At 46.5% G+C, this 21,904-nt stretch overlaps 2 protein-coding genes across 2 annotated transcripts in view; one reads left to right on the top strand and one right to left on the bottom strand.

Annotated features, from left to right (window-relative positions):
• Positions 1-643: 643 nt before the first annotated feature.
• LOC139797308 (skin secretory protein xP2) lies at positions 644-1,625 on the bottom strand. Its single transcript, XM_071746249.1, has 2 exons — positions 1,431-1,625; positions 644-1,255 (listed from the first exon to the last, which is right to left on the bottom strand). Exons 1-2 carry the CDS (start codon positions 1,623-1,625, stop codon positions 644-646), a joined length of 807 nt encoding a protein of 268 aa, XP_071602350.1.
• Positions 1,626-1,751: 126 nt separating this feature from the next.
• TMEFF2 (transmembrane protein with EGF like and two follistatin like domains 2) overlaps positions 1,752-21,904 on the top strand; it is a 126,523-nt gene continuing 106,370 nt past the window's right edge. Inside the window, exons 1-4 of the mRNA XM_071747841.1 lie at positions 1,752-2,174; positions 3,582-3,691; positions 9,496-9,625; positions 12,367-12,393. Of these exons, the coding sequence (XP_071603942.1) occupies positions 1,997-2,174; positions 3,582-3,691; positions 9,496-9,625; positions 12,367-12,393 (445 nt within the window). The 5' untranslated portion in view covers positions 1,752-1,996. The remainder of the gene's footprint in view (positions 2,175-3,581; positions 3,692-9,495; positions 9,626-12,366; positions 12,394-21,904) is intronic.

The raw sequence follows: 21,904 nt of genomic DNA, 5'->3' as shown, positions 1-21,904 counted from the left end.
TGGATCTTCTTCAGAGCCTCAGCACGGATTGGAATGCACTAAGTGATTCCCTTTTAATTGCAGCAAAGACTCCTGGACCACGGGTGGGAAGCTGTGGTCAGTACAGGGAGCAGCAGGTGGGCAAGAGCAGGGAGCAGACAATAGTTGTTTGGGGCAGATAAAAACCTGTCTTGCACCTTACGGAGAAGCAAGGCAGGAATTACACAAGCATAAAATATTCCTTCTTTCCCGCATTCCGAGCCCACGTGGAGATCCAGAGCGCTAATACTGCCGTGCGGATTCGTGCAGCCCCCTCACAGCCTGGTTGCATCCAATATGCGTCGTCCTCAATCTTTAGCTTTGGGGTCGAGAAGGAGGTCACAATTCCGGGAAAAGCAAACTTCCAGCAGGGCTCCCGCACACTCGTGCGGGGAGCTCCGAGCCCCGGGGCTCGCTGCTGCCCGGGAGGGTGCGGAGCTGCGTCCCGCCGAGCGCGGGGGAGCCGGGGAGGGCCCGGGCAGATCGGCCGCCCCCAGCCCGGCGGGACGGGCCCGGAGGCTCCCACCTGCGTCCGGTAGAAATCGTGTCTAGAAAGCTCTTCCCTCCCTGCTGCCGTCTGCACGAATCGATTCGCTTTTTATTTATTTTTATAGAATTTTGCGGTCTAATGCGTCCTCCTCGCCACGGCCGCCCCTTCCCGCCGCCGGCGCGGCCGCACGTTGGGTGCCGGGCGTGGGGGGTCCTCGTGTACCGGGCAGGTGCCTCGTCTGCTCCGCCACGCCGGTGGCGTTCGGCCGCGGAGATGCGCGGAAGAAGGGGGCGAATCTGAGCCTCCCCCCCCATCCGCAAACCCCTGCGGCGGGGCTGGGGCAGGGGCTCGGAGCTCCCACCGGGGTGGGTGTGGGCTGCTGCTACCGCCCCGGGGAGGGTAGGAGAGTCCCCAGCGGCCGTCTGGAGGGGGGGACGGAGGGGAGGAGGATCCGCGGCGAAGGGCGCAGCGGAAAGAGGCGGCTCCCGCAGCCCCGTGGCGAAGCGCCGGCTGGTGCGGTGGAGGCTGCCGCGGTGCGGGGCTTCTCTCCGCGCTCTCCGGGTGTGTTTTGGGGGTCAGCGCAGCGCTCCGTGCCGCCGTGATGGTGCAGTTTTCCGCCGGCTCCGCGGCCGGGGGTCGTGCTGCAACCCCCTGGCCGCTGCCTGGGCAGGATCTCCTTAATCTCCCCGCTTTATCCCCGTGGTGCTCCTTACTTCCCGTCGTCACCTTGGCGGCCGTGCGCGCCCGCTGCAGACCCCACGGTGACGGCGGGTTTCCTTTTCCTAACGTCGCACCCGAGCGTGATTAAAACACCCGGGGACCAACTTCAGCATCCCCCAACCATGTGTGTGTGTGTGCAAGCCATGCGGGGGACAAGGTGGTGGTGAGGGGGGGTGTCAGTATGTGCCAGGTGAGCCCGCACCTGCGGCGATATATGGGTGCACAAGTGACCAGCCCGTCGGGGGTGCCCGCAGCCAGGGCGGGGAGGGGGTCGGGCAGCGGCACCCCCGGTCCCGGGATCCCCCCGGGACCGGGGGTGCCGCTGCCCGACCCCCTCCCCGGGGCGCTGCCGCTGGGGAGCATCATCTCCGCCGGCCCCGCCCGCCGGTCCCCGCATCCTGCTCGGCCAATGGGGGCGGCGCGGCGTCGTCACGTGAGTCGGCGGGCCGGGACCCGCTGCTTCCCCCGCGCAGAGGGATGCGGGCGGCAGAGCGGGGCAGGCGGCGGCGGCGGCGCGGCGGCTGCGGCCCCTCCGCGCCCTCCCCCCGCTCCCCGCCGCCCGGCCCCTATGGCAGCCGCTCCCCGCCCCGTCGCCCGCACCCCCGGGGCTCCGCCGTTCGCCCCAGCGTCGCGCCCGTCATCGGTCGCCGCTTGCTGACCCGCCGTTGCTGCCGCCGCCGGCTGGGGCCCCGGGATGCCCAGCGGCCCCGCCGCCCATCCCTGCCGCCCGGGGGGCACGCAGCCGCCGGAGAGTTGAGTTAGGAAGTCATGGTGCCCTGGGAGCCCTCCCCGCCCCGGCAGTGCGGCGGCGGCTGGACGCTCTGCGACTGCTGCTGCTGGCTGCTGCTGCCCGCCGTGCTGCTCGTCCTCGCCCGCCCCGACAAGCTGGCGGCCTTCCCTACCTCCTTGAGCGACTGCCAGACGCCCACCGGCTGGAATTGCTCCGGTAAGCACCGGAGCGCCCCGTCACCGGCCCCGCCGAGCGCCCCCGAAGCCCCGCCGTGCCCCACCATGCGCTGAAAGTTGCGCGGTCGAGCCCGAGGGTGGCAACTTAAGAGGGCGATGCTGCGTCCCGCTGAATTCACGGGAACAGAGAAGGCAAAAAAGTCCTGGACGTCGGGGCTCGACGCCGTTCCCGGCGCGACCGCAGTCCCCGGTGCGTCCCGCTCCGCGGAGCCGGGCGCGGCAGCCGCGCCCTCCGCCGGTGCGCATCGCCCGGGGCTGCGGGTGTCTCCCCTCCGGCACGGATCCCCGACCCCGCCGGAGCGCGGATCCACGCTTAAACGGGGGTACCTCGGCGTGTGGCTGGGGGAGCAGGGGCCGTGTGTGCGCATCCTGCGTTCCCGTGCGCACCGGATTGAGAGAGAATCGGGGTCTGGACCCCGGGAAACCGGTGCGCGTTCCTTAAAGTCGTGCTGACCTTTCTAATGAGTTTTCTATGTAGGTCAGCGCAGCTCCTTCTCCGGTACGGAAAGTAATTGAGGCATTAGGCTGTCAGAGGGAAAGAGCAGCATTTGGGAACGTTAGATCGGGGGAAGTGTGGATTTGCCCTAAAAGCTCTTCGTTTGAAACATGTACTGAATGATACGGCTAAGAGGGCTCAGATGGTTTTTGTTGGTTTTGTTTTTTTCTTAAAAAAAATCCATGGGTTTAGATCTTAATGGGTTTGGAGTCTGATACAGCTGTTTTGTTTAATACCTTGCTGCACGCTGTCAGAGTGGGAAGTCAGGTAGTGAAATCTGAAATTCATGCTCGTATTCGTGAACTGAATCTTCACTCAGATCGCTGGGTTTTTCCTGGAAAAAATGAAGGCAGAGAGCTGGGTTCACTCAGCAGCTTGGGGGGAACCTGGCACTTCTCCTGTTAACTTAGTGGTAATCAATCTTCATTGGGATCAGGCAGACCATCACGGAAAACACACAGCCTGTTTGTCTTTATTATTGGGGGCTTTGTTGTGTCATGGGCTGGAAAAATTCCAATTTGGACTTTGGTCCAAGAGATTTGTGATCGGATGGGGAAAAGTTGATGACATTTCCAACCCAGAGCCATGAAATAGCATAATTACTGTGTGACTTTTGAGGAAACGGGGGCTTTGAAATAGACACAAAAAAAAAAAAAAAAAAGTGTGTGAGGTAGTGAGGAATAACCACTAGATGAAAGAATTAGGGAGAAATGAGAGAAAAAGTGGAGAACTGAGGATAGGTAAGGGCAAAAGAAAATCTGGACTCTAAAAAAGGTTATTTTGCTGTGTGCATTAAAATGCAATCATCCTGTATTGCTCCTCTTGCTAGACCGAAGCTGACATTTTTTTTTTTTTCTTTTTTTCCTTTCTTTTTTCCTCTTTACATTTGAGGTTACGATGACAGAGAAAATGATCTCTTTCTCTGCGACACCAATACCTGTAAATTTGATGGGGAGTGTTTAAGGATTGGAGACAGTGTGACTTGTGTCTGTCAGTTCAAGGTAAGAAGATTGATATTTCCTTCTCTAATTCGCTAATGAGAACACAAATCAAGGATCTCCCTTTATAACCCATCACTTGGCAATTTATTTCTCTACGTGCAGTGAAGTTAGAGGGAAAACCTGGCAGCATGTATTAAAGCTGGCAGGAGAACCAACTGGTGTCAGGAAGACATAAGTTTCTCTGGGAAATTGCAGATACTGTGGCTTTAAACGCCCCTTTGGGTCTGCAGTTTCAGGTTGTGCACTTCTGATTTTTCATCTCTGCCCTTTTAACAAGGATTTAGAGTCTTTTCTAAATTAATTTCTGATACAGATCATGGCTTATTGTATTCGGAGTTCTGATTTAGTTAAAGAAATGGATCTGTAATGTGCTTATGCAATATTTTCAGGAAAGGCTGCATAGTGACAATGCTTCTGCCTGTTTATCTGCCCAGCTGATCAGATTAAGGAGCAATCCCTCTGTTCTAAAATCAAGGACTTCCTTTACGTTTGATATAGTTTTAGGGCCCTATTACTGAGCAATAGGTTTTTTTTCCTGCTGTTTCTTCTCTCTCCCTCTTGCAGCTACATGTAAAACCTCAGGCGTTCTCCAAGTCACTTTCATTGTGCAGGATTCCATTTGATACGTTTTAGCCAACTCACCAAACAGCTGTGATTTACATAATGACCTGAATTAAAACTGAACAAATTAAAGGAGTTTTAAGCATGTACCAGCATGTGTTGCATGTGCGTTTATGCCCCTGCGGTTTCTTGCATTTTAATGTGGGTCTGTGAAGTTGTGGAACTTGTGATGCTGATTTGAGTGTTTACAGTAGAGCAGGCCAAAGAGTGCAGAGTTCACCATCGTGCACATCTGTAATGATTAATTTATTTTTTGAGCTTTGATAGACTATTTGCTTTGAAGCATGGCAAGCACCGTTTATATTTCTAGAGCCAAACGTGTCTTCGGAAGAAAATCCCAAGTGATAAATTCCTGCATTTAAAACAAAGAAAGAATTTTCTTTAACAAGAACAAGACAGTTGTTTGCTGAAGTGCTTGCGTTTCCCATGTTGGGAGAGGATTCATATTGACCCTGTTGGGGGTTTTATTTCATTGCAAGTTTGCAGGCAGTGAAAAATTCAACGTGGGAATGCTGGTTTCGAGCGTTTGCTTTGGCTCAGCACGTGTGGTGATTCAGGGCTTGGTCTGCTCTCTCTTTCCAAGAAAAACCTGTAATGAAGTGAAACGACTGTGGCTTCTCCCATTGCCTGGTGGTAAAGCCAGGGTTTTGTGCCACGAGTGTTGGGAACTCAGAGCAGCCACAGAGCACGCTTGGGGCTTGCCTGTGGCCCCTTTTTGGGGCTGCCATTTGGCATAAAGCAGTGGACTCAGAGCACAGAGGGATCAAACTCAGATGTTGCAATCAGCAAGGAAGGTGTTGGGGGCAGAGTTCTCCCAAGGCTGGATGCTGGTCCCTGGTGATTCAGGGTAAATGAAGCTAAGGAAACCTCTCTGGGGTGCTTTGTCTCCTCTTTGAGAGGGATCAGGAGATCTGTGCCGAGTCGAGCAGTTGAAACAAGTTTAAGGAAATCAGGTAACAGGGATATGAGTATATAAATTATATAAAAAGAACGAGCTGGGCATTTGTGGGCCTGATCACTAGTAAAGGAGTTGAAATCAGCAGGAATGGTTGGTTTCAATGGCTTTTGGATCAGTCCCTGTAAATACTCAGAGCTCTTTGTCTTGATTTGAGCCCTCCGTGGAGCCGCAGGGCTGACTGTGACCTTGGAGGGCAAATTACCTGTGGCTGAGCCTCTGCCAGCACCGCCAAGGGCAGCACCGTGCCGGGGGCTTCTGTGCTCAAACACTTCTGCTTTGATACAGGCAGAGCTTGGGGGGATGTTAACTCCTCTTGTAACATCAGTGGACAATGTGACAAGCCACAGAGATACACCACCAGAGCAGAAAATTAATTTCTAGCGCTGTGTCTGGGCAAGGCAGAGCCAGCCAGGTAATCTGTGTCACGAGTAAAGGGGTTTGCCATCAGAATTCAGGTCCCCAGTTTCGGTGACAGCTCTCTGGGGTGATAGTGAACAAATCAATAGCAGACTCCTCATCACGATAATTTTTATGTTTTCTCCAGAATTTGCCAAGGGCTCTAGCTGCAGCTTGAGAGAATAGGCAAGGATGGAAAGCTAATGTTGTCTTTGCACTGTTGATAAGTCCTGGGTTGGCCAGACACAGTCTTGAGGGGGAAGGGTGGGGGGAAGCAGAAGTGGGGAGAGGGTTTTTTCAAACCAGAATCACAGGTGCATCACGTCTGTTCAAGTGGAGCGAAAAATATTTTGTTTCTGTTTGAAAGGGTGAATGTGATCAGAGTGCTCTGGAACACCTGGGTTAGGCTTCCATCCCTGGAGAGCCCAGCAGGCATGTGCTAAGAAAAGAATTCATATTGGTTGGCTCTCTGCTTGTATTGTTGCAAAACAATAGCCCATTGACTGACTCCTCAAGATGAGACATGCATTGCATTGGAAAGCACCCTGTCCTGCTCTGATCTGTAAATGCAGACCTGTCCCCAGCTGAGGGCAAGCCCAGACCAGCAGGGAGGGAAGGCAGTGAGCCAGTGCTGGCTCCAGCAATGGGACTGAGCATGGGTGAAACCACCAGCCCTTCCTTCCCTGCACGGAACAAAGTCAACGGATCCACCAGAAGGTGCAGAGCTGTGCCAGCAGGCATGTGGCTGGAGACAGGGATTGCTGGGCTCTGTACCCCTGGCTGCCCAAAGTCTGCCTGGCAGCCTGGGTTCTCTTCCCTCTTCGATTTCATTAACATATCCAAAACTGTAACAGGAGATTTCCATCAGTGCTACATATCTTTTCTCTTTAGTCACCAGTGGTTGTGAGGAAGCAGTCCTGTTCTCATGCATGTTGAATCCCTCACATACCACAGTGCTCATGGAGCTGCACCATCACCTTGCCAACATTCAGCTTTGTGTTAGATTTCTGGAATATATTTCCATGGTTTAATATGCAGATGGTGTTTTGGGAGTGGTTATCCCTGAGAGCAGGGATGGGTTTGAAAGTCAAACTTTTAGCAGTGTTACCAGGAGGAAGAAGAGTTACTCAAGTTACCAAGTCTCTAGCTGGCCATAAGTAGCCCAGTGACTAATGGCACAACCTTCTTATGGGTGGTCTTGGTTTTTTTTCCTGGATAACTTCCACTATGCTTTCCTGGTGGCTTTCAGAGCCCTCGGAGCTCAAAGCCATGGCAGGATCTGTTTGGAAGCTTTTGCTTCCTTTGTGGCTAACCAGCAGCTCCTAGGTGTCTGCTTTTTCTAACTGAATACTGAGTGATGAGAAGAATGGGCAGCAGATAAAAAGTACATCTGGGACCAGCAGAGTTTGAGAAAGAAAACACTGCATCACCTGTGTTCATCATGGAGAACCTTCCATCCTCACGGGCCAAAACCACACTTGAGTGAGACAAGAGCCACAGGAGAAATGGGGAAAATTCTGCCACAAGAGTTAATCCTTCCTGGAACCCTGGTGTCTTTCAAATGCATTTTGAATTAAGCTTTGGAAGAAATTCCAACTTAGCTCATGGCATCTCTGTCCCCCTTTCTGTGGATCAGAATTTCACTATAGGGCTGTCTGGCCTTCTGCAGATTTGCAGCTGAGTCAGTGTAAAAGATCATCTCTTGCTCTGGGCAAAACCAACAGAGTTTGCCACTGTCCTTCTTGGGAACAGGATCCAGCACTGTTTCTACATGCCACAGGGCCTGCTCACACACTTTGGGCCAAAGTCTGCACAGATTATTTTGGTAAAGAGTCCCACGGGTGGCAAGCAGATAGCATGTCTAAACCAAGTGTGATTTGATCCCTCATGCTTTAGAAAATGGCCGTGATTGTATTCATTGTCCCTGTTAATTATTCCAGATCAGCCTTCAACAATTGCTGTGGAGCTCCTGGCTGATGTTGGCATTTGCTGCTTGAGGCCTTGCTCAGATTTGGACCATAATGGTGAAAATAGCATGGAAACACTTTTTTAATCATTTAAATCATTTAAAATCTCTGCGTGGAGATCTTCATAAGGAGCAGAAGGAGAGGATTTCCACTGTTGTGGCTGCTGATTTTCTTTCTTGGTCCAAGAAAAGAGAGTGCTAGGGGTGGGCATCAGCTCAGAAAGATTTAAAAAAAACCCAACAAAACAATGCATGAGGAAAATGCCATTTGGTTTGGCCCAATCAAAATGTCACTCTGACCAGCTATGAATAATTTCTTTGCAGCTGCTGTGGAGGCCCTGCAATTAACACAATCTAGGCAATTGTTTGTGTTAATCACTTCTGGAGTCACTTGCTTTGAAGCATATTCCATGTTTATATCCCTGGAATTCCACTTCCATTGTGCCCGAAGAACACACCTCTCAGACACTTTGTGGCACGATGCAGCAAAATAGGAAGTAGGATTTAATTTTTTACTTGGGTTTAAGCAGAGGTGAGCATTTGTAAATAATAATTGTGATCATTCCATTTGTTATAATTAAACAATGAGGCATACCAGGAATATGGTAATCACGAACTAATCATATCCCTGTGTAATTACCACGTACAGGGGACATCCAAGTATTTCCAAGCTTGAGAGTGTGATTATCTATGATAACTGCACCCAGTAGGTTGCCCAATTTTCACTCTAAAATGGAATTATTTTTATTAAAATGAACAAGAGAGGGTAAAGCTGTCTTGCAGCAGTGGAGGGAACGAAGCAGGTAGTTTGTGGAGCTGAGCAGGAGTTTGAGCTGAAGGAGGGGTGCACGGTGCTGATAAATTCTGCACTTTTTGGTGTGCTGGGTGTTGGCCTGGGGAGAGCTTGGCCCTTTGCAGAGCATCCTGGCTGCAGCTGGCTGGGAACAGTCGTGTCTCTGCAGCAAGAGGGGTGGTTTTGCTCATAGGACTCTGAGAAATAATTTCCCTCCATCCAATCAGTTCTAATTACACCTAAGTGCTTAAACAGAGCATTGTACACACAAAAGCTGACACTTCTGGGCAGGGAGGGTGTGCAGGAGGAGGTGAGAAGCAAACCTCTTTGTTACCTTTTCCCTGCAGCCATCCAGTGGGAACACAGGAGGCTCCAGTGCTGGTGTGAGGAGTGCTTCCCCTGCCCATGGTCCTTCCTGGAACTCCCCTCTCGTTCTCACCAGGAGAGGCCTTTCTGGGGCACTTGTTGTACACTTAATCCATTCAGATCATCTTTTCCCCAACCTGTTCAACTCTTAGTTTATGCTCCCTCTGCCTTTTTGTCCTTTTAAAAATCTCCCTTCCCCTTGTAAATGTAAAGATGAAGAAGAGAGTCAGTCTCTCTCTCTCTCTTCTTCCCCTGGGTTTTAATACTGGAAGAGAGGGCAGGGGGATGTGGAAAATCCACGGAGGCTTAAGGACAAGACGTAGTCACCAATATGGTTAAAGTGAAGTCCTCTATTAACAATTCACACTTGCTTTATATAGAGCCCTTGTTTATATAACAATATCTTGCAGGTGGCTATATCTTGGCCACAAATCCTGTTCTCACAGAACTTCTGCTGGCTACATCATTATCCTGTTATTCTTCTTTTCTGTTGCCAGCTCCCTTATCTTTTTCCCATAGCTCATCTTTCAATAACCTTGCAACTGGGTCTCAAGGCCCTTAGCTTACTCTACCTAAAGCTCAATAGTCAGGATTGCTCACATGTCTGTTTTCTTCCAGACAGTTTCCCAACAGGGGGACACCCAAGTGGGTGCTGTGCCACCTCCCTGGTGTGACTAACTCTGCTGCTCTCTCTGTCCCATCAGTGTAACAATGACTACGTGCCCGTCTGTGGCTCCAACGGTGACACTTACCAGAACGAATGCTACTTGAAACAGGCTGCCTGCAAGCAGCAGAGTGAAATACTCCTGGTGTCTGAAGGATCTTGTGCTACTGGTATGTATAATGCCCTTCCCACCTTGCCCTGCCCCTGAAAAAAATAACCTATGGCTGGCAAAAGTCATAGGAATTCTCCCTTTTAATTAACGATGGGTTAAATCTCTGCAGCTTTCTGCATGAGAAGTTGCTGCTGTCCTTCTTTTTTAAGTGATTTAGGGTAGGCTCACAGTCCATGATACAGCAACACCTTTTGAAGAGTGCAGCCCAAAAGCTGATTTCTTGTTTTGATATGGGTCTTGATCATCCTCTGTGCTGTGTGCACTTCTGAGGGGTTACAAGGAACGAGAAGCAGATTAAATGAGCAGATGTCTGATAAATGGGCATCTGGATTACCACAAACCTCTCTGTAATCTGGAGAGATGGAACTGAAGCATTATTGCCTGCAGTCCAGTTTCTTAGGTCTTATGCCCAGCTGGTATGATTCAACAAACCACTGCTGGTAATGAGCCCTGCCACTTTATACCAGCTAAAGATTTGGCCCAAAACACACATAAGGAACAAGTTTGTGCCAATTTTTGTTTTCTTTTTATGGATTTATTGGAAGAATTTGTTGAAGAGTGTATGTCAAAACTGACTGGCATTTGAGACATCTTTGCTTAACTCTGAGCTTTGTGAGCTATTTGTACCTCTGCTTTTATGGAACAGCTAGAAAGGTGAATGAGCAAAATCAGTCAGGAAAACTGAGTTACTTATGTGCAAGAGTTCTTGATGTTTTTCTTTTGTGCTCAGTATCTGCTAGAGGTGGGGAGTGAAGTTAACTTGAAAAGAGCAGGAGGAGTAAGTCTTTGTTCTTGAGAGAGTTCTTTAAACTTAAAGCAGAATTTTTTCCTTGGCTGAAGATGGAGGAGTCAATAAAAAGTGCATTAGACAAACTTTTTGCAGTGCCATAATTCTGTGTTTCGTGCACCTGAGAGAAAATAAACTTCTTTCCCTGGAAATGTTCTTCTCTGAAGCTGCTACCTGTCAATTTTCCAGAGGAAAAAAAAAACATATGCTGCATTTTCTTTGTCTATAAATTGGTATCAAACGGAGCTCAGGTTGACAAAGCTTCTTGTGGCTTAGGATTTGTTCAACTTAGCAAATTTTTTCAGTGCAGCAACTGGTCTTCTTCTGTTCCAACTTTTTGAATTAAAGGGATATTTTTAGTGCTACATCTTTGCTTCAAGTTGCCTGCCTAATCCCAGTGGTTGTGCTGGAAGTCTTCTCTCCGAGACACATTGTAGATTTTGGAAACGGTGAGGGGGAAGAAGGGGCTTTCCTGAATTCTCAATCATTTCACCTCTTTTTTTTTCCTCATCCCAGGCAGGATGCTTAGTGGAAAAGGAAGCAGCCATGTACCTCATGTTTTCCCTGTGGGATGGGGGCAGAGAGAGGGTGTGCAGGAGCCCCAGCAAGGACCTGGGATTCGAAGGGGTTCTGGGATTTGAAGGGAAGGGGCAGGAGGGACACAGGTCCTTTTCCTCCAAAGAGACAGAGAATATGATAGGTGATACCAGGCATTATTTCTTCATCTGTGCTGGGGAGACTTGGCACACCTGGAAAAGCAGTTCTTCCCAGAGCCAGGAGTAATGAAGTCACCTTCCCCTCCACATTCCTCAGTAGCTCATTTGGGAAGGAGAATCAGGACGGATCAAATCAGGAAAAAGAGAGTGCAGGAGATTGTCAGTGGGAAAACACCATCATTCTCTTATCCAGCCCCCCTTTTCCATCTGTCCTGCTGTGTAAATCTGCCATTTTAAACCATTCTTGTTTATTTAAGGGTTTTCCTTATTCTGATTTTGAGCAATGATGGCACAGACAAACCAGTTCAGGTCCACCAGACGTTGCTGTCAGTAATTTAGATCCAACACTTCACAGTGTAGTTGGAACCTAAAGCAGCCTTACCAAACACTATCTGTTAATCTTCACACTGATAAATATATGGCCCCTCCACCCAGGGGGAAGCTGAGATGACACCCTCCCTCCCTTCCCTGCAAAAGAAACTCCTTGTATGGGTTATTTTTGGGGAGCCTGCCTGCGTGTGCAGTTCTGTGCTTTGCCTTGCTTAAAAAGTTTCATAATGAAGCTCTGGGCTTGGCAATACCCAGACATTGCACTTTCTGCAATTTTTGACTCTTGTCCTTCCAGCAAACAAAACACTGAGCAAAGGAAAAACAAACATAAAGCACTCAGTTCTGAAACACAGCAACCAGCTTAAGAGAAATGGCACTTAAGCATTTATCTAAAGACTTTGAATAATAATAATAATAATAATAAATTTTAGTGCTTTATTCCACCTAGTTCTGATCTGAAGAGAAATCACTGCTTTGTAAAGATAATGACATGAATTTCTAATTGGTCTGACCTCAAACAGGTGGGTTTTAAAAGTTAACCTCCTATGGCAAGAGTTTACTAGTGGCCAAGTGAAGTAACTTTGCACAGCTGTTGGGAGCAAAGATTGATCAGTCTCAGCACTGCAAAATGAGACAGAGGCTTATGAGAACATTACAGCACTCCAGGGCTTATGTTATTTTAGTTTGATACAGGGACTTTAAAGAGAGAGAGTTGAGAGATGACAGAGGAGGCTTGAGCAAAAGACATTCAGATTAGATCTCTCTAATTTCCCCAGGAATGACATCAAACATGAGGTTCAGTGTAATACACTTAACTGAGTGGTCTTGCTTTGTATGCTTACAGGACAGACATGCTGAAGCACATGAATACAAATTTCTTTTTTGTTCTTTTTTTTTTTTTTTCAGATGCTGGCTCAGGATCTGGGGACGGAGGTAAGAGCCATCTTTAATATCTCCCTGCTTATGAATGCACACATTGTCTTTCCCAATTTCAGATTGCAAATGGATATGCTTTGCAGTTTCATTGTTACACTACATATTGTCTTTTGTTTAGCTTTTTCTCTGAAAAAAAAAAAAAAAGTGACATTTTGCATTTTAGTCAAGCTGGAAGATAATAACATGCTGTTTTCTAGGGAAATGCAGAAAGCTGTGTTACTTCTGCTAGGACTTGGAATTATTCATGGGTTGTGCTAGGAGCTCTATCTCCATCTACTGTTACAGTTGCACTCATTTGTTTTATGTTTGGAGTAATATTTCTTCTGTTTTTAAAACATGAGCCAAACCCCGGTGGCTCTTCCTCACTGGAGGATTCAAGCCAAATATTTTGTGGTAACTGAGAGCATTCTTTTAAGGCTAGGAAGAAATGTCACAGGGAAAGAACAATGTGTTTTTTTAAGAACAGCAGCAGCAAAATGAAGTATTTCAAGCCCTTTGCTGCATACAAGGGATACTGTAAAATGTAGGGAAGCTTACATTGAAGTCGGGGGCATTTTTTTGGTTTTTTCTTAGGTGCAGTCATTTATGGGTTTGCTCTACACTGGTCCCAGGGTTCATGACCCATCTTACTTGGCACTGTATGTGTTGAATCTGGGTAGTGCCCTGCCTTGGGGCAGAGAATGTGACTTTTAGGGAGCTACTGGTGGGTCAGGCTTCTCTGGGGGCTGGGAGGGCTAGTTTGGGTGCTTTTGGGGGGTTGCCCTTCAGAGTTACCCTCATTTCTGCCCAAAATTTCTTAGGGAATTTCTTATTCCCTGAATAAGCTCTGGGAGCCCCAGTCCCTGCAGCTGGGACACCCACCAGCAGCTGAGCCAACATTCTGCAGAAGACACAGAGAGCAGGTCTGGGCTCTTACTCAGTTTTATGGCTGGTCCTGGCTGAGTTTGGGTTTTTCAAATACCATTCTGTTAGTTGGCAAGGTATCACCCAGTCCTCATGTAGTTTTGGTGGTCAACAACATGAGCAAAAGGCACTGGCAAGGGACCCAGTTTTCCTGTAATTGTGCTCAGGCTGTTTCCTAGAAATCAGGACACTTTAAGATGCTTCAAATCAGGCTTCCAAAAAAATACAACCTAAAACATTGCTATTAGTTTTCAGCTATTTTGTCCAGCTATTCCTATTTTACTTCTTTTTTTTTTTTTTTTTCAAATGTCCTTTTCAACTGTTAGACCAAAGAAATTCTTTACTTACTGCTTAACAGAAATTTACAGTTTAATTTATATTTCTGATATGGTTTTCATCCATATGGTCAATAAATGAGATTTCAAATTTTAAAAGTCATGCAAAATTCATCACGTATGGACCAAGGAAAAGAGATAAGGTTTACAGTTTATGTAATAACTGGGGAAGGTAGGGAAAGAAACTTTGCCACTTTCTGGAAGTAATGAATTTGGTACTGAAAAAGGGTAGGAATTTAAAAGCATGATTTCTAGAGATGAAAAATGACATCTTTTGACAGAAGAGGAACAGCACATGGGCCCTGGGGACTGACTGGGCAGATAGTAAGGAAGCAGATTTGTGAAGGAGACAGAACCAAGTTGGTGCATGTGTTTAAATGTCTGCAAAGCTGCCTTGTATTATTCAAGATTTAGTAGGCAGCTATGGTTGTTCTTAAAGTACAAAAGTATATTTATATGCCCTAAGCAGCTAAATCCAGCCAAGTAAATGTTGTCACTACATCACTCTTTACTAGACACGGTCTTGTTGTAAAAGCTGTAATAAATTTTGGATGTCATCACAGTAAGTCTTGTAAAATCCACTTCAACAATCATGAGTGGGTTGTTTTTCTATGAGAAGCTTGAGGTCTTAGGCAATCTTATGTGTGTTTCCCTTTCTTTTTATGCAGGTTTTTCTTTCTTTCTCTTCTTCAACCAATCTTGGTCAGCAAACTACTAACCAATCCAGGGGCATATTTTAACATTTTCTTGCAAAACCACAGCTGTAGAGACCCTCTCAGCCTCTCAACTGCCTAAATCAGCAGAATGGTGCTGTGCTGAATGTTGGAGGTGGCAGAGGCACTGGGTATGTCTGAGGACCACAGGCCTTGTTATTCCCATGGGTTCCCTTAGTGGGTTTTTTGCATCACTCCACAAGCTGTGTCACAAGGGAGCAGTTTTTTAATAGAGCTGTATCTTGTGGTAGAAGAGGAGGCTCAGAGGAGACCTCATCACTCTCTACAACTCCCTGAAAGGAGGTTGGAGCCAGGGGGGGGTTGGGCTCTTTTCCCAGGCAACTCTCAGCAAGACAAGAGGGCACAAGAGGTCTCAAGTTGTGCCAGGGGAGGTTTAGGTTGGACATTAGAAAGAATTTCTTTCTGGAGAGGGTGCTCAGCCATTGGAATGGGCTGCCCAGGGAAGGGGTGGATTCTCCATCCCTGGAGATATTTCAAAAGAGCCTGGATGTGGCACTCAGTGCCATGGGCTGGGAACTGCAGCGGGAGTGGATCAAGGGTTGGACTTGATGAGCTCTGAGGTCCCTTCCAACCCAGCCAGTTCTAGGATTCCATGATTCTGTGTCTAATAGGGAATTAACTCCAATTGCAAGGCAGTAGTGGACATTGTGTTTTCCCCCTTCTTGGAGCATAACAAATTCCTTGCTCTGAGGTGGTTGTTCCCATGACTGAGAGCAGCTCAGCTCTCAACACTGCTCCCTCAGTGGAACTCTTGCCAGGTGAAACTGCAGAATCAGAAGCATTCAGGTTGGAAAAGTCATTTAAGATCACTGAGTCCAACTGGAAACCTCACACTGCCAACTGGCTGATGCTTCAGCAGCTGCTGGAAGGAGGTTGGTGTGATGGACAGCTGTACACAAACCCAGCAAGTGGTCACACAACCCTTGTTTTCTCAGGAAATTGGGAGGAGCAGGAGCAGGACAGCCAGAGGCTGTGTTTTGCCTGCCACCTTTCCCTCCTGCACCTTCCTACCTGGCTCTGAAGAGAGGTCTGTTCAATTTATTATTTAGGATTTGGGGTTTTCTGCTTTCCTGTCAGGGATGCTGGGATCAGAGAGGCCCCAGTTTCTTGGCATTGTAATGATCTTGAGGGCTTTCAGAGGTGATTTAATCCTTCTTCATGCAGTAGCAGTGTATAAAAGTACTCTTTATTTGTAAAGTGGTGGGGGAATCTTAATTTCATTTGATTACTGAGCCTTCAGCCTGCACTTTTGGGGATATCCAGCAAGTGGGTAAGAACAATAGGTGTTCAAGTTTCTTACACGACATTTTTCCCTATAAATGAAGGCTAAAAATGCAGAATCAAGAGCCATTTCTGTGTTTTGATTGCAGAAGCTGGGAGTATGGTGTGGAATTATTCAAGAAACCGTCTCCCAGAAAGATACTAATCAGTGGCAGAAAGAATGAATGTGGAAGAGTTTATACAGAGAGTAATTTAAAGAGATTCCATTCATTTTCATCTACGCTGTTCTCCAGACAACTGGGTTTTTTTAGAACTCAATGATTCATGTTTTGGTCTTGAGCAGCTTCATAATGAATTCTTGCTCGTTTCCTCGCTTCCTTCAAACAGCGACAAACTCAAGATGCAGTGTTCCATTATGGCTCTTAATGTGCTAAGAACATCTCCCTTGGTTTCTTTTGTACATTGAACACTTCTTTCCCCCCCTTGCATTAGCTGTAATTCTTAGCTCTGTTGCTTGGCTTGCCTTCCCAGCCCAGTGGATTTACTGAGGGTGACTACCACACCACGTGTTCCTCTGATCCCCTGCATGGCAGCACATAAGCACCTACATTGAATTAGTCTTGGAGCAGTTTCTCTTCAAGTCCTTGGGTGGGATTTACAAGGGGCCCCTGGGTACACCCATCTTCTCCCAGTTTGATTTTTATGTTAATTCTTTACGATCTAGACTAAAGCAGCATGAAAAAACGAGTCATAATTCATCAAAATCATCATCACCATTAGTTTCACGGTAGCACCTCGAGGTGCTGATGATAAGAAGAGGGCTCCAGTGTGGCCCACCCTGCTAGTGTGAGGCATTTCTTCACTGAGGGAGAGAATAAAATCTGTGAAGCAGAGCCTGAATGTTGTAGCTGGGCAAATGCTGGAAGCTGAATTACAAGTCAGGGCTGAATCAGGAGTGCCACGTACCACTTCAGAGCCACACCACTGCTGGGTCTTTTAAACCATGCTGTTTGTCAGTAGGACCCTTATGTAAATCAGAAAGAACTGGAGGCTGTACTGTTGTTAAAGTTATCCCTAATTTGCCAGTGGTGCACACACCTGGAAATCCTTACAAGCCACCTTTTTTCTTCCCCTTCTGTCTTTTTGTGTGTGTATTTTAAGGACAAGAACGACTTGCTTGCTTGTTTGTTTGTTCTTTCAGTTTATTCCTTCAGTCATCTCCAGAAAAATTGAAGTCCTGCAGCTCTTTGTAGGTGCCAACATGTAGATTTAATGATAGATTTGGAATTCTGCTCTGCCTTCCTTGTTGGCTTGGAGATGTGTGAGTAAACACATACATATTATGAGTCTGTGTGGAGCAGCAGTCATCTTGAAACACTAACCCAGAGAAAACAGGGAGGAAGAAATTGACACTTTGAAGCCTAAGTGATTTTTAGAGGCAGATTGCAATGCAGCACGTCTATCTTTTTTTTTTTTTTTTTTTTTTTCCCTTTAATCAACAGACAAACAGCTCCTTTGGCCCAGTTGCATTTGCATTTGTCTCTCTGCTGGCTTTGTATGACAAACATGAAGTCAGCAGCACTGCTGCTTTCCCACCCATTTCCCTCTCTGTGTTATTACAAGGTTGATGGATGGGCAGGGCTATGCAGAACACAATGAACATTGCTGTAAACACTGTCCTAGCAATAACACTTGAGCTAAAATACACCATAAAACCTGGAGTGAATATTGGTTTGAATGAAGCAGTGGATAAAATGCAAGGCTGACGAGCACACACGTACACACGTTTTCTAACTATCTGATGGGAGTAAACTGGTTTAACCTCTGAAAAAATGGGCAGATTTTGGAGCTACAGATCCTGTCCTTTCTTTGCCTGAGTGTAACAGGTGTCACAGGCTTCTCTCATGTGAGTTTTAGAGTATCTGCTGACCCCACGTGCTATCATCAGCTGCAGTAAGGCAATGAGAAAGCTTCTTCCACTCTAATTTCATTTGGGAGATATAATTTAAAGCAGCAGAAGGTGCAGAATCAGCTGTAAGCAACGTGCACTGAGTGGGTAAATACCTCTGGAGGGAACATTTAAATCTTGTATGATTGACCTGACTGGATGGTCAAATATATGCCTCCTTTTGTCAAACAGGTTTTTATCTTGTTAACCCCAGTGTGGCACTGAACCCAAACCAATAATCTTTTTGAAAGGCTGGGTTTATTAGCTCAGGCTCTTCACTATCTTAACATGATTACATGACTTCTAGTCCAGGGCTGGTGCACATCTGACCTATATCAGAGTTGAGGCTGGGAAAAGGCAGATAATGTCTCTTTGTGGCCTTGAAAGATGAGGAAAGGATGAGGTTCCTCTGGTTTTGTTGGCTAGATGAGGAACACTTGGACTTTTAGACCTCTACCACAGGCATTTTGTGCTGGATAGGAAGCATCAGTGGGTTTGGAAGTGCTCAGAAGGTATGGGAATGACAGCAATACCAGCTTTTGGATTCCTCTCAGGCTCTCATTTGAGCTGAGTACTCAGCTAATCAACCCTTCTGACTGAGAGGTTCCAGCAAATCCCCACAGCTCCTGTGAGCTTGAAGCTCCTCAAGGCTATACGTGAAGCACCAGCCTGAGAGAGTGGGTTTGGACTTAGTTGCCTGGGTTCTGCCTGTTTTTTCTTGCTTCTTCTAAAGCTAGAATGCAAAACTGCTGTGAAAAGTGATGTGTTTTAGCCCTGCTCTTGGTTTGTTATTAATGGGCCAAAGCCCTTGCTGTGTTCTTGGTGGGAAGGCACAGCTCCCCTCAAGCAGGCTGTCAGAAATACCAGGGGAAAGAGCTGACCCCTACCAAAAATTTGTGGCCCATTTTCAGCCTTTCATGCACAATCAAAGAAAATGAGTAGAAGATACCATGAAGATCCACAGATTTTTGTAGGAGGGAAGTAGGAATGGCATCCATCCATAGCCTCTGCCCTAAATTATCCAGTATTATGCTTTTTAGCACTTCTTCTAGGTAGTTTAAAGCTACACAAGGAGATCATGAATGGAGGGGGCTCACCTCCATCAAAAAATAATGAGGATGCTCTGGTTTTGCTATAAAAGTCAAAATCACCTGTCCACATCAAAACAGAGCAAGAAAATCCAAAATATGCTGTCTAATCATGTGCAATCTGTAAATCTGCAAATAACCAAGTCATCAAACCAGCAAACAAATCCTGTGATACTCCAGCAAGCAGATTAAGAAGGGGGCATCTGATCACAAATACTTATTTATGGCTCTGTTATTGTAAACACAGCATAAGAGAGCCAGAGTGGACTGGATTTGTCTGCAACATCTCTGTAAACCTGGATTAATTTTCTCTGTGACAACTGTGGAGTCACTGGAGATTTGCCACGGTGACAGTGAGGGGTGAATCTAGCCCACCACTTCATTTTCTGTGCAGGGAATTCTGCCACAGGGAAGAAAAATACTTCTCAGGCTTTCAGGTAGCTCTGTCACACTTCTATGAACACCTGCCTGCATGGGAGAATGTGTTTGGGTCCATACTTGACTTTTATCATGTGTTTAAATGCTCCAAGGTTTTCTTCTGAGTGTGGATGTCTTGCACAACTGGAGCCTGAGGCTGTCTTGGAGTGACCAGAACTTCTTCAGAACCTTGGTTATTTCTTCTGTGGTTCAGTGACTGAAGAAGCTGACTCACTGTGCACTTCTTTGAACTGTTTTTGGCATGACAGAGGATTTTGTCAGATGCTCTCATGAGATCTTAAAAGAAACAAATGGGATGAAAACTGCCAAGTCTCTCTCAGGGGTCATGTATTCACTTTTCTTTAACTCTTTATTTTTCAGTCCTCAGCTGCATCTGGCAAGCTTAGTGTATTCTGCATTGCATGTTTAAATGCCCTTTTTTTCTAAGGGGCTTTCTTTCCTGTCAAAGACTGGAAACAAAACCAGTTTTTCCTATTGTCTTTGAAGTCAGCAGGAGTTTATCTTCAGGAAAGGCATGACAAATTCCCAAACTCCTGGCAGACTGGAGATTGCCACCTACTTTCTGCAAATGCTCATGCAGTAGAACTTTAGTTTGCATGTGGTGCAAGCCCAAGAATCCAGAACCATTCATAATCAAATCCAGACAAGTTAGAATTTTATGGTACAGTGCTACAAGTTCTTAAGATGTTGCCACAAGCTTTTGAGTCTAGGTTTTTCAACAGTGTTATAGAGGGTTCATTTATAACAAACACATAAAATGTTTTTTAGTCCTTGTTGCTCAGCAGAACACTTGACTAGAAGCTCAACATGCTCAGTGATAGGGAGAACTCCAAAATGTAATGATCTGGGGAAGAGGTCAGAAATCTTCAATGATATCTCACATGGCTTTTTCAATGACTTGGACTTCTTGGCTCTCATCTATTTAGTTGTGTGGGTGTTAGATAAAATGTTGTTGCCTATTTAAATCCATTCCAAAGCAGCCACTGAAGCAGGACCCTTTTTGCCTCAGCAGCTCCAAATATCTTGCAAGCAGGAGTTGAAAGAGAGGAGGTTAAGGGACTCTAATGTTGATTTTTAAAGTCTGAGAACATGGGACTGTTTTAATGGTCTGAGAGAACATAGGTGTGTGGGTATTAAAAAGGGTAAGGGGAAAAAAAATCCAGATATTTGGATATTGATATAGCTGGATATTTGATTGAGGCAGAGCAGGACATGCAGATCCAGACCCATTTAATAAAGAAAGAAAAGGGAAGTGATGCTGAGCAATATGAGCAATAACTGATGTAATAGATGTAGTCAACTAATTGAAATGTTATTTATGAAGCTCCAGGTTTGCTGGATGAAGACAACAATATTGATGCAGCCTACATGGATGTCAGTGAAGTGTTTGGTGTGCCACTAACATGAGAGGATGATTAAGCAACAGGAATCATGCAAAAGTAACAAAATTAGTGGAGTGAAAACTGCCTTTATGTAATTATAAGTGAATTTATCATTATTAAATAGACAGCACAGGGGTCAGCCCTATGCTATTGATTTATTGGTTTGTTTTACCAGGGACCTAAATGGGCACATACATTCCTCAGTGGTCAAGTTCTCAGCAGGGATGACTGGGAAAGTAGGCAACTAACAGTTTACTCACACAACCCAATCAGATTTACTGGGTACACTGGTGCAAGAGCAGGCTCCCTGGTATAGCCAAAATGTAAAGCCCAAACCAGAGAGCTGGTTCCAAAGACTGGAAACCAGAGGAATGAGGTGGGGAAACCCCCCTGGAAACCAAAGAAAGGGGAAGGTTTTGGTGGCTTCTGGGCTTTTTGTGAGAATCCTCCACAAACACAGTGGCCAAAGGGGCCACTGTTGTGCTGGTATGTTTAAGAAGCTGACTCCTGAGTAAGGATTTTATATTTTTATATAAATGTGATATATATAAAGTGATACCTGCAGGTCTGAAGAAGCAAGGGGGAAGGCTGTGTGCAGAGTGTCTCCCATAGCAAGCAGCTCAGCCCTGGAAGCTTTGCTGTCCTCAGTTTTGGCAAGGGAAAGGAAAGGGGTGTGCAGGTCACAAGCAGTAAGTACCAGTGTGGGGAACACAAATGAGCAGCAGAGCTCTTTAGGCTGACAGACAAAGGTTTAATGAGGTGCCAGGCTGGCAATTAAAGCAAGACAAACTCAGAGTCAAGTTTAGGTGCATGTTTAGAAATGGCAGAGAAGGGAGAGCTGAAAAGTTTTGTAGGATTCTGCATCGTTGGAGGTTTTGACACTCAGATATCTAAATTGTTCTGCTCAAACAAGGATGAATTGGAAATTCTGGAGCCTCTGTCACATGGGAGGTCACAGCAGATGCTCAGTGGACCCTTAATTCTAGGTACCATAAATTAGTTTACACATGAAATAGGCTGAGATTAGCCTGTTTTGTTCAGCAAGATTTCCGTGTTAAGCAGTCCGGAAAGGGATTGATTATGTGAATGTGTTTGTTCAATTTTGAAATCCACACAAGTGTTTTTCCCTCTGCCCTCTCCCATCTCATTGTGTACATTTACATATGCAGGTAATGGAAGAGATGTGGGCTTTAGCAGCAAGTGGAAAAACCTCATGCATAATGCTCTGCTAATTGCTCTGTGTTTAAAAATAGGCCACACTGTGCTGAGTTCATCCTCAGACTTCTTCATGTTGTCTGACACTGGGTAACTTCAGCAGCTCCCAGTCTCATCTGAGCCAGGGGGGGCCCCTTTGTGCTCCTCTCTGTCCTGCAGCCCTGCTCTGATTCCCAGTGTCTTTCCTAGTGCTTGTAGGGAATCCTGAGGAGAAGGATCACCAGCTATCCCAGGAGAATCTGCC

The sequence above is a fragment of the Heliangelus exortis genome, chromosome 6 (genome assembly GCF_036169615.1).
Source record: "Heliangelus exortis chromosome 6, bHelExo1.hap1, whole genome shotgun sequence".
NCBI lineage: Eukaryota > Metazoa > Chordata > Aves > Apodiformes > Trochilidae > Heliangelus > Heliangelus exortis.
The sequence above is the reverse complement of the archived record's forward strand: the minus strand, read 5'-3'. Positions and strand labels throughout refer to the sequence as shown.